The sequence below is a fragment of the Rhincodon typus genome, chromosome 22 (genome assembly GCF_021869965.1).
Source record: "Rhincodon typus isolate 14 chromosome 22, sRhiTyp1.1, whole genome shotgun sequence".
Lineage (NCBI taxonomy): Eukaryota > Metazoa > Chordata > Chondrichthyes > Orectolobiformes > Rhincodontidae > Rhincodon > Rhincodon typus.
In genome coordinates this window covers 47,523,011-47,539,124 of record NC_063353.1, presented here as the reverse complement: position 1 = coordinate 47,539,124, position 16,114 = coordinate 47,523,011, and the positions used below count along the sequence as shown (strand labels likewise).

At 39.4% G+C, this 16,114-nt stretch overlaps 1 protein-coding gene across 1 annotated transcript; it reads left to right on the top strand.

The window, feature by feature from the left end:
• The first annotated feature begins 59 nt into the window (after positions 1–59).
• cdnf (cerebral dopamine neurotrophic factor) lies at positions 60–8,699 on the top strand. Its single transcript, XM_020521335.2, has 4 exons — positions 60–237; positions 4,931–5,058; positions 5,873–6,014; positions 8,401–8,699. The coding sequence occupies exons 1-4, from the start codon at positions 63–65 to the stop codon at positions 8,583–8,585; spliced, it is 630 nt and encodes a 209-aa protein (XP_020376924.2). The 5' UTR covers positions 60–62; the 3' UTR covers positions 8,586–8,699.
• The last annotated feature ends 7,415 nt before the right edge of the window (positions 8,700–16,114 follow it).

Below are 16,114 nucleotides of genomic sequence, written 5' to 3'. Positions count from 1 at the left end.
TGGAGGCGGTTTGGAGAAGGCGGGGAGGATGTTGGTTTTGCACCAATTGGAGTGAGGGGTAGATGCGTGCGACGGTGAGCGATGAGAGGCGGGCATTGATTGGTGCGGTGCCCGCCAATGGGCGGAGGGTCATGGCGGCCGCCGTCGGGAGGCGGTTTGTGTTCCCCGACATGAAGCCGCTTCTCCTTCTGCTCATCGCCGCCGGCACTGAGGCCTTGGAGCCGCGGGAGTGTGAAGGTGAGCGGCGGCAATCGCCTCGTCTCCCGGCTCGCCGCAGAATCCATACCGCCCCAAAAATAAGTCGGAATGAGGGGGTGGGGAGGGTAAGGGCAAAGATGGGTGAGAGTGGCGATGGGGGCGGCAGGTGTGTTTTGTTGGGGAGGAATATGTGGCTGTGGAAGAGGGATGGAGATTGTTGTGAGAGAATAAAAGGCAAATCACTGGTTGCTGGAACATCTGAAACAGAAATGCAGTGCTGAAAACAATCAAATCAGGCAGTGACTGTTGAGAGAAAAATAAGTTAATGTTTCAGGTCAATGACTTTTAATTTCAGGCTTTCCTTTTGCCTAGTACCCCTCTTCCCCCCCCTACCCTACCCCCCCCCCCCCCCCCAAATTGAAGACGTTTTTAAAATTCATTCATGGTATGCGGACATTGCTAGTTATTGCCCATGTCAAGCTAAAAGTAGCTTACCACCAACTTCTCAAATATGAATGGATGGTTTGTGAGGCCATTTCAGAAGGTAATTATGAATCAACTGCTGCTACAGGTTATGCTAAGGGCCTGACTGTAGGCAAGAGATTCAGATGGATTTTTGTAACAATCTTATAGTTTTATGTTCACTATCACTGATGCTAATGTTTTGTTCCAAACTTATCAGAGTAACTGAATTTAAATTCCCAACTGATACAACAGGATTTGAGCTCCTGATCCAGTAATCTTGTAATTCTGATCTTGTAATTGAGATCCAGTAACACTATCTCTAGAATACTCTACCCCACCTGTCTCAGTTCCCTTTTTTTCCTATTTTGAATAAAGTGTCACCAACCTAAAAGTAAACATTGTTTCTCTCTCTGCAGATGATGCCAGACCAGCTGAGGATCAACAATTCAACTTGTTTCTGATAATGGACAGCAATTTTTTAAAAACATTTTTTCTTTACTATTTCCATTACCTTTGTCTTGCATCATCAACACTTTTGTCATTTAATCTTCTTTCTCTTCCCTTTTCTTTTGCGCTTTTTCCCCATCTTCCCACGTTTCAATTGCAGAAAATGTAACATTTCTTAGGTCTTCTGACTCATCAACCTGAAATGTCAACTGTTTGTCTTTCCATTAACGCTGCCTGACATGCTGAGTGTTTTCATTGCCTTCTGTTTTTACTTTTTGGTTTCCAACATCTGCAGTATTTTTTTTTTGAGTTAATATTTTTTCTCTCTCTCATCCCTTCCTCCTCAACCAAAGGTTGTAAAGGCTCTCACAGGACTGCAGAAGAGATTTGAGAATGGTTTCAGGGATGAGGGAATGCAGCTACGTGGATAGGTTGGAGAAACTGGATTACACTCCTTATTTTAAAATAAAATTGAGCATTAATAAAGGGATTTAGATAGAGCTGGTATGGAAACCTGATCGATTGGTAGAGGGGATGAAGCCAGATTTCACTAATTTAAGATTATTTGCAAAAGCATCAATATGTACACGCGAAACAACATTTTAACATAGTAGATACTTCCGAAATATGCTTCTTCCGTTGTAGGGAGAAATTCAAACGTGGCCATAAAAGACACTTTGATAAGCCCCTGAAAGAGAGAGAAATTACAGGGGTTTCTGAAAAAGGCCGTGGGGTTGGACTGACTAAATTGTTCTTATGGGGAGCCAGTAGTACATGATGGGCCAAATGGCCTCTTTCTACCTGTAATCATTCTTACCTTGAACAGTTTTTACTAAATCTGAGTTGGAGATGGAATGGTACCTTTTTTAAGTTTTCTATACTGATGAGAAAAAATGTCAAGACTTGATGCATCATTCTTAGAGAATTATAAATTGTCAACTGTTCATATAATAATGTTGATCCCAGTTATTGACTTCAGCAGCCATTACATAACGTTGTAAGGGAAAATCAGTTGGTTTCTGGAAAATCAAGCTTTAGTTATGTTCTGAAGAAGGGTCTAGGCCCAAAACGTCAGCCTTCCTGCTCCTCTGATGCTGCTTGGCCTGCTGTGTTCATCCAGCTCTACACCTTGTTATCTTTAGTTATGTTAATGATTTTGGGATGCAAGTTTTCACTAATTATAAAATGTAATGTTGTTTTTACAGCTTTCAGATATCTTAACAGTAGTGAAATGTTCACTGTATGTCTACCAGAAGTGATTTAACAGCTCTAATAGATTGTTATCCTCCCAAATGAGGGAATGTAACTAAAGACCCAGCTTTATATGTTTATCAAAAAAAAGCAATCCGTCTTGCTGGTTGTTGAAATCATTTGAAGCAACAAAAAAAGGTAGTAATAAATTATTCCAATCAGTATGAACCCTATGTGTTATGAACTAATTTGTTGCTGTACCATGCAAGTAACTGTTCTAAACTTGTTTGACTTTATGGAAGCATGTTTAGCACACAGGCAATGAAATTCATGAAGAAAGACTGGCATGCAGCAACTGGTGCATTGTAACATTTTTTTGTAACTGGTGAGTGTGTACATCTGAAATCTTGTCTTTTTTTTTAAACCAGCGAGTAAATCCTTACTCTAAACTCTGTATTCTGTTTTGGAGCTTTTTGCAGTCCTAATTACTAATTGGTGAATTCAGTTGCCTCTTTGTGCAACAGCTTTTTGTGCAATCCAGGCATGTGCTTTTGTGGCTTCATACTACAATTCCTGCTTGCTTTGGTTTCTCCATTTCTGATCATTTGTATTCACTAGTCCTGTTATGCTCATTCTCGATAGTTAGCATTCTGCCTATGGAAGTGGTCAATCTCACCAACCTTAGCATGTACACTTGCTCAATAGTAGGAGAAATTTATGAGGTCAAATATTGAATGTCTTGTGTTCAAAAAGGCATAATTAACTACTTTGTTCACAGTTGTGTTTAAAGTCTATATTTTGCTTTGTGTTGTAACAGTTTATAAAATGTTGTAGTTGGCAAAATAAGGCTCGTGTATTGGTGATTGAAATGATACCATTTGAGCCCCCATCCTGGTTGGATAGTGATGGATTTAGATGTTGTAAAGTTCCTGTAACCCTTCCTCACAATGTATTCGTTGGTCACGCTCAGAAGATTGCCCTTTGATACCTTTTTCCATTTCTGAACCAAGTCTTTAGTGATGTTGCCTGATTTAGTTTTGCTATAACAGATGGCTGGATGTGTGCTCGTACCCATTTCCCATTAGAAAACAACTTGACACTGTATTACCTATTGTCGTCAGTAGAGAGCAGAGTTTTCAGATGATAAAAATTGAAATCCAGGTTGTGAACTAAAATGGCAGTCCTCCAGTTTAGTGCTCACATTTATAAAGTTGTCCCTGAAATGCCATTTTTTTTAATAACTGTTTTTGCAAGAATGATTACATGTGTCTAGGATAAGAACAGGAGTTGGACATTCAGTGCCTTGAGCGTGTTCAACAAATAAGATTGTGGCTGATCTGTGGCCTAACTCCATATCCCGTGTACCTTTACTTGACAAAAGATTATCTATTTCAGATCTGAAACTAACAACTGGGCATCAACTGCTACTTGCGCAAGAGTTCCAAAGTTCTACCACCCCATTGTGTGACTGTTACATTATTAGCTCAGACATCACCGTGAAGGGAAATGTATTCTGTTTAACTAGTACCACTGTTGTTAAATTAATTTAACAAAAAGAAATATTAGGAATTCACAATACTGTCATAGCCACTGTCATTATTTAGTATTCACTTAAGCAGATCATTTTATTACTTTTATCCTTATTCTGTTATCCAAATTAATTTTAAATGTTGACCTAATTTTTACCTGAACTATAACCCTGGAACTGATGCCACAGTCTCTTAACTCTAAAGACATTCTCTTAGTTCTGTTTTCCGTATCTCTTGCATTTAATCTTGTATTGAAGGCTTCTTATTCTAGAAAATTCTTCTAAATTCAATGTGTATAGGCCCAACCTACTTAACCTGTCCTCAAGAAAATCCTTCCATGCCCAGGATCAATGTAGTGAACCTTCTGGATTGCCAGTACATTGTTCCTTAGACAAAGGGACTAAAACTGTTCAGTATTCTGAGTGTGGTCTGACTAGTGCCTTATGTAGTTCTAGCAAGACTCTTTTTATATTCCATTCAGTTTGAAATAAAGGTCAACAATTCCATCTGCCTTCCCTATTACCCGCTGCACTTGGATGCTAGCTTTTTGTGGTTTATATCTAAGGATTCCCACATCCCTTTTGAATGGCCTGTTCCTCACTGTAGGGATTCTGTTACTTTAAGAAAGCATTGCACAGGTGGTCATTCCAATCCAAGTTGATTCCAACATGTTAATTAAAAATTTTACAAAATGAAACTTGAGCTTCAATAACACACATTTGCTTGTTGACAGGAAAACCAATAATATAAATAGCTGAGTTTTATCTAACATGCTTTATGTTGTAAGATTTGTAACAGGACATACAAATGTAGTTGCGTAATGTTACTTGAAGACCAACTGTAAGTTTGTAATATTTAACACTATCCAATAAATGTTTCTCATCTGTAATGAAGAAAGGTTGTGTGGTTCATTGAGCACACTGCAACAGCTTCACATCAGTTATCATCTTGAAGTAAAGGGGCCTATGTTGTCGAAGATTTTAAAAAAAGATTTATCATTATTTAAATATCTAAAGTAGTTTTTAAAATCTTTCTTTTTATTGTTTTTCAATTTGATATTTATTTTTGATAAGTTTTTCTTCACTTTCTAAAATTCTCAGTATGCATTGGATTTCTGGAGAGGTTTTACAGCTATTTGAAAGCACAGGATGTGGACTTTACACCTGCAATGGTAGTGAATGAACTGATGCTAATGTGTGAACACACTAAAGGAAAGGAACATCGCTTAGTAAGTATCTTTTGATGCAAGCTGCGTTTAACGGTGGTTGTTAATTCGACTGCGCCTTTTCCTTTATCATTATAATGTAGGCTTATTGGAATGACCCAAGCAAATTGTCGTAATACAAAACCCTCAAAACCTAAAACTGTAGTTAGTTCAGAAGAGAAATTTGAGGGAAGCCTATTAGTAACTTCAGAATTTTCAAGGAGGGAGAAAGTGTTCCCATTCAATTGGTAACAAGGGGCACAAATGCGTGCAATTTAAAATTAAAAACATATAAAAGGGAAGGTTAGAAAAATTAGAATATGAATAACATCGCAATTGAAACAGTAATTCTTATCATAGGGGGAGTTGGATAACTAAATAAGAATCAGTAAGTAGGTTGGAATAGGAGAGCAGAGCAGGAATATGGGGTTTGAGGTTTAGTTCTAATGTAGATAATGATTGGTCTTATCCTGTTGTGAAATTTGTATGATTACATCGTATTTTGTATAGTATGTATTCAAAATGGAACCATCAGTGGATTATGTCATGGAGTAGCAAGTTGCTCTATTGTCTCATTTGTTTGGTTACATTGTTAAAAGCTAGGAATTAGGATGTATACTGTGAAAATGTCTTCTCTGTTTCATTGAAGACAGACAGTTAGCAACTTGCCCATAAAATATATAATTTCTTTAATTACTTTTAGCCTTCTGTGAATTGGTAATTTTCATAGGAGAGAGTTTGTCAGCAGTAGTTGTAATTGTTTGCTATAAGATTTTCTGGTGTATTTACAGAATAATTATAGTGGTACACAGTATGTAGTCTACTTTTTTGTTTACAGTGTTACTATATTGGAGCAACGAGTGATGCTGCAACTAAAATTGTGAATGAAGTAGCACGACCAATGAGTGCACATGTACCAGTACAGAAAATCTGTGAAAAGCTGAAAGCGAAAGACATGCAGATATGTGAGCTAAAATATGGTATGAATTTTACCTTCTGTGTGAATTGTCCTGAATATAATTTTATTTTGAGCTGTACTCTTCAACATTTGTGATGGATATATACATACTCGATACATCTCAGAAATTATACTCGTGGCAAAATGAATTCCTCTTGTATTGAATTGGTTCAAACTTCACATTTATAAAACCAACAAATCACAATGGAACAGCAGAGGAATGTACTAATCAAAAGTAGCTGGTGGTACATTTCAAATTTTAAGAACTATGAAGTCAACAAAATCAAGTCATTTTGAAAATCTCAAATATTTTTAGTTAGCATCTTGAACTGTTACTGGATTGAAGCTAGAACTAATACCTAAAGTTTAGGACATCATAAATAGATTATATAAGAGGATATCTACTGGCTTTTGGAACTTAGTTCAGAAATAGAATTATTGCCTCTCAAATTTCATAGTAATATAATTAGTCCTTGCTCCAGGGCTTCAGCACATAATGTAGGCAGACACTTATCAGGAGCAACCATCTTTCAGATGACATGTTAAACTGAGACTCCTACCTGCTATACAAAACAATATAAAAGATTGTGACACTTCCAAGGAGACAGATGACTTTCCCAGTGTCTGTTCCCTGGCCAAAATCTAATGTTTCATCAATTAAAAGAACAAGAACAGTGGGAAGAGAAAATAATAAAACTCAACTACAGATGGGAATAAAAAGGCCTGAAAAGTATCATATTGGATTGCGGGGGATTTTAAATATTTCCCTGAAACTGATGGGTTAATAAATGTATTTGATTCATTTTTCCTCGATCCTGAATCCTCAGAAACAACAGCAGTGAATCACATTTTGTAAAATCTAAGATGTTAAATCACGACAGGAGAAACAGTTGTCCTGTCATCAGAGGACGGTGTGTGATTTGAGCTCTGATGAAAGGCCATTGACCTGAAACATTAACTCTCTCTCTACCTGTCCAGATGCCCCTTGACCTGCTAAGGATTTTCAGCTTTCCTTTTCTCTTATTTCAGATTTCCAGTGACAACACTACTTTGCTTTTATTATAGTAGTATAGAATTGGGTTTGAAGCAAAACCCTGATGTCTGATTGACTTTTATGTGCAAAGACACAACTCTGAAGCCATAGAAGAAGAAAATGTCCAGGAATGATTCTAAAGTTAGTTAAGAGGTTCAGAAATACAGATTGAGAACTTGCACCATCCCATAGTAGTGTGTGTCGATACATGTATGATGGTGACACCTTGTGATGCTTAATAGGCAACGTCAAGAGATGTGTGGCTAATTCATCATACTGTTCTAATGTTGGTACTGTCACATGCTTCTTACACACTGTCTTTGCTGAAGACATTGCTGTATGCTAGACCCCATAGAACTCTGATGGAAGAGACTTGGATATTCCTCTTTGTGCTCACTACAACATGTCACACATAGCTTGGAATGCGTAATATTATTGTCCTCCCACATCCTGGTGCAGCAATAAATCTTTCAGTTGAACTGAGTGGCATCACGAAACACATGGTTAGTGTATTATTGATGCTAAATGCTGAAATAATAAAAACAAAATTCAAAATGTTATCAACTGTTAACTTTTCACTGATTTTTCTTACTCCTGCAGAGAGTGGCTCATATTTATAGATATCTTTAAACAACCTGGACATTATAACACCTCTAAAGCACAAACCTTGGACTACACAAGTACCCTGGGTTCATGTTTATATAGTGACCTGAGCGAGTCCTAAAGAACCTCAGCCAGTTAAGAATATTCTTAAGTGTAGTACACAGCAAGCTCCCGCAAACTACAAAGTAATAATAACGTGATGAGAAAAGATTTTTGTCAACTGAGGACTAGTATTGTCTGGGACACTGGAGAGGGCAGGGAATTCCTTGCTGCTCTTCACATTTAGGTCACAGGATTTCTTATGTTCACCCAAGAGAGCAGATGAAGAATCAGATCAATGATTCACCCAAAAGATTGCGCCTCTGACAATGTTGCACTGCATTTGAATGGCACTGTTGATTTTCATGTCCCAGTCCTTGAGTGGGATCTGAACCTACCCGGGCAAGAGTGCTACCAGCTGATCCCTGCTAACTCTTGAGTCAGAATTAAAGTAATAGGGGAATAGGCTGTTTCATAATTTTATTTTATGTAAAATTTACATTTTTATTTTCACACGGAAAATTTTGACCAACATTCTGTTTTATAATGAACAGAAGAGTGTTTTCGTGTGTTACCTGTTGATGTCTCACCAGACAATTCAATGTAGATAGACTCTATTAAACATAAACAGAGAATACAATACGCTTTTTAGATTAATAGCTTGTATTAAACTGCCTCAAGTTTGTTACGTAATGTAATCTTTAGAATTGCTTTTCTGTGTTCTGTCTCACAGAAAAGAAATTGTATTTGAAGAAAGCTGAATTACACAAACTGCGAGTGGCCCAGCTAAAGAAGATCCTTGAAGACTGGGGAGAGAAATGCATCGCGTGTGCAGAAAAAATTGATCTCATTGATTTAATCTTGGAATTAGCCCACAAATATGGATCTGGTGAACTGGATGTAAACTTTGATCTATAAGAATCACCAACGCTTTCTAGAAAAAAAACTGGATTGCAACCATAATTTATTGATTATATTTGTCGTATATGCCATGCATATAGGATACCATAAAGTGAAATTTGCCACTTCAAATAGGCTTTCCAGCTTTGCCTTTATTCTGGTGTTCTTGACATTTGGGCAGTTGACTGGCCACAAGAGGGAACTCCTATGCAATTTACTGGAGTAGAATGGTTACAGGACAGAAAGAGGCCATTTGGCCTGTTGTTTCCAGGTCACTCTTGAATAATCTAGTGATTTTTTTTTCCCTTCCCCATAATGCTGCAGGTACTAATCCAGTTTTCTTGAAAGTCAGAATCAAATCTGCCTCCAGCATGCCCTCTGTGAATTCAGGATCCTGACCATCCACTATTTTCATTAAAAACAAAAAGGTTTTCATGTCAATTTTATTTTTAATTGCCAATCACCTTAAATTGATATCCTCTAGTGCTTGAGCTTTCTGCTGATGGTACCAATTTTTCTGTATTCTGTTAAGACTCTATATGAATGTGAGCACCTCTGTCAAATCCTATTGCACCCTTCTCTATAGTAAAGATAGCTAGGTTGAAGGTGGCCAACTTGGTTAAGATACTGAAATCCTTCATTTCTGAAACAACTCTTATGCATCCTCACCATGTCCTTTCATCATCGAATCCCTACAGCATGGAAACAGGCCATTCAGCCCAACAAGTCCACATCGACCCTTTGAAGAGCATCCCACCCAGACTCCAACCTATGTAACCCTGCATTTTCCATGACTAACACCCCTGACCTACACATCCCTGGACACAATGGGCAATTTAGTGTGGCCAATCTACCTTACCTGCACATCTTTGGATTGTGGGAGGAAACCCACACAGACACGAGGATAACATGCAAGCTCTGCAGAGACGGTCACCGAAGGGTGGAATCAAATTTGGGTCCCTGGCGCTGTGAGGCAGCAGTGCTAACCACTGAATCAGTGTGCTGTCCTTTCAAAAGTGTGGGGTCCAAAATTAGACACCCGATTCCTGTTGAGTTTGGACTAGTGTTTATAAAGGTTCTCTATAACTTTTTGCTTTTGAATATTATGCTTCTGTTTTGAGGCCAAAGATCCTGTAAGCCTTTTAAAATCAATTTGTCAACCTGCTTACTCCTTTTAATAGTTTGTGAGCATATAGCTCTGCTCCTGCGCCTCATTTAGAATTGTGCCCTTTAGTTTATGTTGTCTTGCTTTTGTTCTTTTAGGAAATTGAAATAATGGTGCTTTCATTTTTTTTTGAAACCAATATATTTTACTGTAATCCTCAGGATCCCTTTCGTTTTAGAGAAAGGTAAAAGATAAACAAATATAGAGTACCTCTGCAGCTGTACCATTCAGACTGGTGGGAGTGAAAGAGGTGATCGTGTCCAAATGAGGAACAGACTTTGGAATGTAGGAACAGGAGGAGATCATTTCACTCTTGACCCTGTTCTGCAATTTATTGAGATTACGGCTGATCTATGACCTAACTCTCTCTTTGTCTCATATCTATGTAGAATTTTGGATCACAAACATCCCTTAATTTCAGCTTTAAAATTTATCTAACCGCAGCCAAATTACCATTTAAACAAGATGCCTTCGAACATCTAGCACCTGTACATGTAGAATTCTTAATTTCACTCCATGAAGGCTTCACGTAAACTTTGGGCCATCTCCCAAAGCCCTAGACTTCAAAAAACCATCGAATGCTTTGTCTCTAGACTTTCAATTTCTCTTACTAACTTGATCAAATCACCCCAACCTTTTAATTTTAGGGAGTACAATCTGAATCTATGTAATTTCCTGTTGACTCTTTGGCAAATCTACACTGCACATGTTCCAAGACCAATGTCCTATGAATGAATTTTAAAAAATACAGTTAAGTTGTGTCCCCCAGGTGTGCTCTAACCAAAACCTTGTCTCAATGAACTGTGTCTTCGAACCTGTTCTATTTTACTACTTGAGAAACAGAGGCCACCGTTAGCCTTTTGAACCTCCACTTTCCCCCAGTTTGATTGCAGTCTTATTACAAAGAACAATATTTCATTCTAGATCTTACAGAGTGCAACAGGAAACCACAAAAATGTATTAATTCGAGCTGGATCAAAAAAGTTGGCATTTGTTACTAATCGTGTCAAAATCTCACAAGCAAGAGTAAAATATTCTTTTATTATTAATCACATCAGACAACATCACAGAACGATGAGAAATAAAGTTTCACTCAGTAGAAACCTGCTCTTCAAGGGAGTGTGAGTAAGTCTGGATGAACCAGTCTTACAATTTTCCCCTACAACTGGTGTACGGTATGGTGTATAGGCTGGGGCTAATGTGTGCTGTTCTGAGGATGATTTTAGTTCGAAAAAAGACCAAATACAATGAGTCGTCACACAATGTGGCATGTTTCTACAAATGCATTGCTCCACTTTGACTGACATTGCCCATAAATGCAGCCCTCACCTCAGTATTACCCTGGAGAATTAGTCTAGATTTGTTTCCCTCTGGTCAAGTTACTGGAATGCAGATTTGCACATGTGACCTTCATACTCTTGAGCAAAGGTATTTTCAACTGAGCTACACCAGAACTTCCAGTTGATGTGGCATTATTATTAGGCAAAACTCAATGCACAAAGAGAAGAACATTACTAACTTATAATTTACTCATATTCAGATGACAACATTTCTTATGCTGGATATTTCCCTATTTCAAAGAGTCCAAAGCTTTTAAGCATTAACCTGAGAAGTCATGTTCCTTTTGATACTCAAAAATAATCCAAATCAAAGACAAGACTTTTATTCTTTAAATTACATCACCGAGCTCAAAGCTGGTTGAGTTATTTAAATATACAATTCTGAGAGTTCATGTTAGTTGCTGTTTGTCCTGCAGTTGGAGAGCAGGACTGCAGGGTGTGTTGACAGCCTGCCTCAGATATTCCATCTCTGTCTCCAAGTTGTTGGCTGGAATGAGGAAAACTACTGAGCCAGCTCGCTGCAGGAATTGTTATTGGAGAATTACCTCTGTAAAGTCATAATTCGTGTGAACTGATTAATGAATCAGTTAATTTATAACTTCTGTCCTCACCTGTCCTGTTTTCCTTAATATCCAGAGTGTTTGTGTGTGTGAATGGAGCAGGAAAGCAATTCACCTGCATTTTGAGATAGTAAGAACTGCCAATGCCGGAGTCTGAGATAACATAGTGTGGAGCTGGAGGAACACAGCAGGCCAGGCAGCATCAGAGGAGCAGGAAAGCTCTTGTTTTGGGTTGAGACCCTTCTTCAAAATGGGGGAGGGGAAGGGGGCTCTGAAATAAGTAGAGAGGGGGGTGGTGATAGCAGGTAGGTAGTGGTGGGGATTGGTCAATGAGGTGGGAGGAGTGGATAGGTGGGAGAGAAGACGGACAGGTCAATGAGGCTGGGATGGGGGGTGCTGGTCTTGGGATGAGGTCGGGGTGGGGAAATTTTGGAGCAAGTAAAGTCCACATTGAGACCGTAGGGTTGCAGACTCCCAAGGCTGAGGTGCTGTTCCTCCAGTTTCCAGGTGGCATCATTGTGACACTGGAGGAGGCCCAGGATGGATATGTCGTCCAGGGAGTGGGATGGGGAGTTGAAGTGGTTCGCGACTGGAAAGTGTTGTTGTTTGTCGTGAACCGAGCATAGGTACTCTACAAATCGGTCTCCAAGTGTCCGCTTGGTCTCACCGATGTACAGGAGGCCACATCAGGAACATATTAGCAGATGTGCAGGTGAACATCTGTTTGATGTGGAAGGTTTTCTTGGGGTGAACCTCCAGATTCAACGCATCATTCTCCGCCACTTCCACCATCTGCAATCTGACCCCACAACCAAGGATATATTTCCCTCCTCACCATTATCTGCCTACGGAGGGACCGCTCTCTCCGCGACTCCCTCGTCTGCTCCACACTCCCCACTAGCCCCACCACCCCCAGCACTTTTTCCTGCAACTGCAGGAGGTGCTACACCTGCCCCTACACCTCCCCCCTCGCCTCCATCCCAGCCCCCAAGAAAACCTTCCACATCAAACAGATGTTCACCTGCACATCTGCTAATATGGTCTATTGTATCTGCTGTTCCCGATGTGGCCTCCTCTACATCGGTGAGACCAAGCGGACGCTTGGAGACCGATTTGTAGAGTACCTATGCTCGGTTCGCGACAAACGACAACACTTTCCAGTCGCGAACCACTTCAACTCCCCCTCCCACTCCCTGGACGACCTGTCCATCCTGGGCCTCCTCCAATGTCACAATGACGTCACCCGGAAACTGGAGGAACAGCACCTCATATTCCACCTTGGGAGCCTGCAACCCAATGGTCTCAATATGGACTTTACTTGCTCCAACATCTCCCCACCCCTGACCTCATCCCAAGACCAGGCCCCCCTCTCATCGTCGCCTCCTTGACCTGTCCATCTTCTCTCCCACCTATCCGCTCCTCCCACCTCACTGACGAATCCCCACCACTACCTACCTGCTATCACAGCCCCCCCTCTCTATTTATTTCAGAGCCCCCTTCCCCTCCCCCATTTTTGAAGAAGGGTCTCAACCCAAAACAAGAGCTTTCCTGCTCCTCTAATGCTGCCTGGCCTGCTGTGTTCCTCCAGCTCTACATTGTGTCATCACCTGCATTTTGAATGTTTGGTTAATGAGCCATATCTTTGATGTCATCTTAAAGGTCTTCGCAAATTGGAATCTGAAACTAGTTGAAAACCAGGGTTTGGGAATAAAAAGGGAGAGGGGTAAGTCAAGCAATAGATGATTTTTTCAGGTTTAAGAAGGGAAATCACTTAACATTTAAATTTTACCCATTCTCCCTTTGTGGTGTGTAACCAATAAAAATGATTTCCAAGTAAGTGAGGCATTCAAAAGGGGAGTGAAAGAACTATTCTCACCTATGAAAAGATGAGAGAGCACAGAATTAAAATAGTTGGCGAAAGAAGTCAAAGCGACAAGAGGAAAATCTTTTTGTGTGAAGTGAGTAGTCAAGATCAGGAATGCACTGCCTGGGGTGGAAGAAAATTCAATTGACGGACTCAAAAGGAATTTGAACTATCACTTGCAAAGGAAGGATATGCAAGTTACAGAGGCATGATTGGAGAATGGCACTGGGTCAAATGATCATTCAGAGAGTTGGTGGAGATACAATGGGCCGAATGCACTGTAAGAATTCTACGAAATCAACAAGGCTGTTAAAATGTTGAAAGTTAGGTGTCACCAATTTTCTAAGTGCACAGAATGGTAAGAGTGTCTTTAAATAGCTTGCAATAGTTTGCTGTTACAGCTGCGTGTATTAATCATATTTCAGGTCAGAGCTCAGAAGCTTAGGCTTTTTTGAATTCAAGTACAAAGAACCAGTTTTATACAATTCTCCCGCTCCCTTCTTGTCACAATCCATGAAATTGTGAATTCTGCAAATGTCTCATTGTTAAGTTCAACATAAAGAGTATTTAATTGGCTTATGGGATATCAATAACTTCAGTTTGCTTTGCTTGACTGGTTCTTTACCTCCTTAGACTAGAGTTTGACAGACATTTTCATTCTTTTACGTATAATTGCTATTCTGCCAGGTGAAGCTTTAATTATAAGCTGTGTTTGAATTGATGCTTCAGAACAGTGAATCCCCTGCTTCAGCAGAAACCCCAACAAAAATAGGATGATTTTTCTTCCTATTGTTTTTAATGATTCAAAGGTATGCTTTACTTAAATCTCTCTCTACTTCATCATCAAACATGACCATTGTTTCAGAGTCAGCTCTGTGTCATCGGACCAGTGATATTTTAAATTAACTTATGTTAACAAGCAAAGGGTAATAGTTAACAAACTACAATCTATAGCAGTGTAACAAATTCCAGGAAAGTCTGATTGACTTATAATCACTTATAATTTGACTGACCATTATCCAACACAATCGTTCAGCTTTTTAACAATGACACATGAATGTGCTGTATAAAAGAACCCTGTACATCTGTGTGCCAATCATAACATTAACTTTCTGTGTATCTGACATATTCAAATATGTGAAAACCTGCCTCTGGTTAACAAATGTCGTCAGCTATAGTCAACAATATAAAGCAAGCAAAGTATCCAGTTGCAGCAGAGCCACAGGCCCATTGTTTTTTCTTAATGAGATTTACCAATTCTACTTAGGTCTGGCTCCAGGCTGGAAAACTGCATTGAGCAGTGATAAAGTAGAAGAATATGGAGCTGATAATATATCTGTCCTCAAACCAATAATGCAACACACACATAAAAATGTCTAACTGACCAGATTGGAGGAGCACAGCAGGCCAGGCAGCATCAGAAATTTCTGAAGAAGGGTCCCGACCCGAAACATCAACTTTCCTGCTCCCCTGATGTTGCCTGGCCTGCTGTGTTCCTCCTGCTCCACACTGTGTTATCTCAGACTCCAACATCGGCAGTTCTTACTATCTTTAACTGACCAGATTTCTGATGAAAGGTCTAGGCCCGAAACGTCAGCCTTTCTGCTCCTATGATGCTGCTTGGCCTGCTGTGTTCATCCAGCTCTGCACCTTGTTGACCAGATTAGTGTTTTTTTGTACAAATTGACTTCTAGGTTGCATATGTTAACTCAAACTTGAGAATATGATGGTAGTAGGTTGCTTTTTTAAACTCAAGTTACTTTAAACATACTTGAACTTATGAAAGGTGTCATGTCCAGTACAGACATACAAATTTTAATGCTACATTTTAAAATCACCGTAAGCACAAAGGCAGTTAAAATAAGAGCAGCATACCACATGCCCTTTGGTAGTATCAGTTCCAGGCAGTTCTGAAAGTTGAGCAAATATATAAATAAACATGGTAAATAGACACTTGTGAAATTCACACATCCCTTTGTTGCAGGAAGGATTGTCAACAAAAGAGACAATGACATATCAAATGTTCAGCTTACTCCTTCACCATGGACAACATGAATGTTAAAACTCAATGGATGGGGACAAATAAATGAATCCCATTGATCTTTCATTGTATTGTAGCTGCCCTACATCTAAACATAGCTTTGCTATGTCAAACACTCAATGTGTGAAAAGCTGCAGCTCAGAATGTTTATTACCCTAACATACCAGCTTATTAGGAAAAGGATTTTGGACTTATTTCAGATCACATAGATAAGACAGCTCTATCTTTAAGTAACAGTGGAGGCTCTTCAGAGAGAAAGGCCATCCAAAAATCATCAAACCAGCTGTAAAACAGTTACACAGCTGAGGTAATAAACAATTACACCTTGAAAAAAGGATTAGACATCTCCCCCAATATGTTCCAACTCATGTTTACTGAAATACCAACTTCCTGAGAATTCAAGCTCCAGACAGTTCTGAAATTTGAGCAAATGTATAAATAAACATGCTAAATAGGCAGAGATAGCAGGAACTGCAGATGCTGGAGAATCTGAGATAACAAGGTGTAGAGCTGGATGAACACAGCAGGCCAAACAGCATCAGAGGAGCAGGAAGGCTGACGTTTTGGGCCTAGACCC

Excerpts from the sequence above, each read along its gene's own strand:
- cdnf (XM_020521335.2), top strand. The coding sequence starts at position 63 with ATGCGTGCGACGGTGAGCGATGAGAGGCGGGCATTGATTGGTGCGGTG. Across the intron at positions 238-4,930 it reads GGAGCCGCGGGAGTGTGAAG|TATGCATTGGATTTCTGGAG; the intron begins GTGAGCGGCGGC and ends TAAAATTCTCAG. Across the intron at positions 6,015-8,400 it reads GATATGTGAGCTAAAATATG|AAAAGAAATTGTATTTGAAG; the intron begins GTATGAATTTTA and ends TCTGTCTCACAG.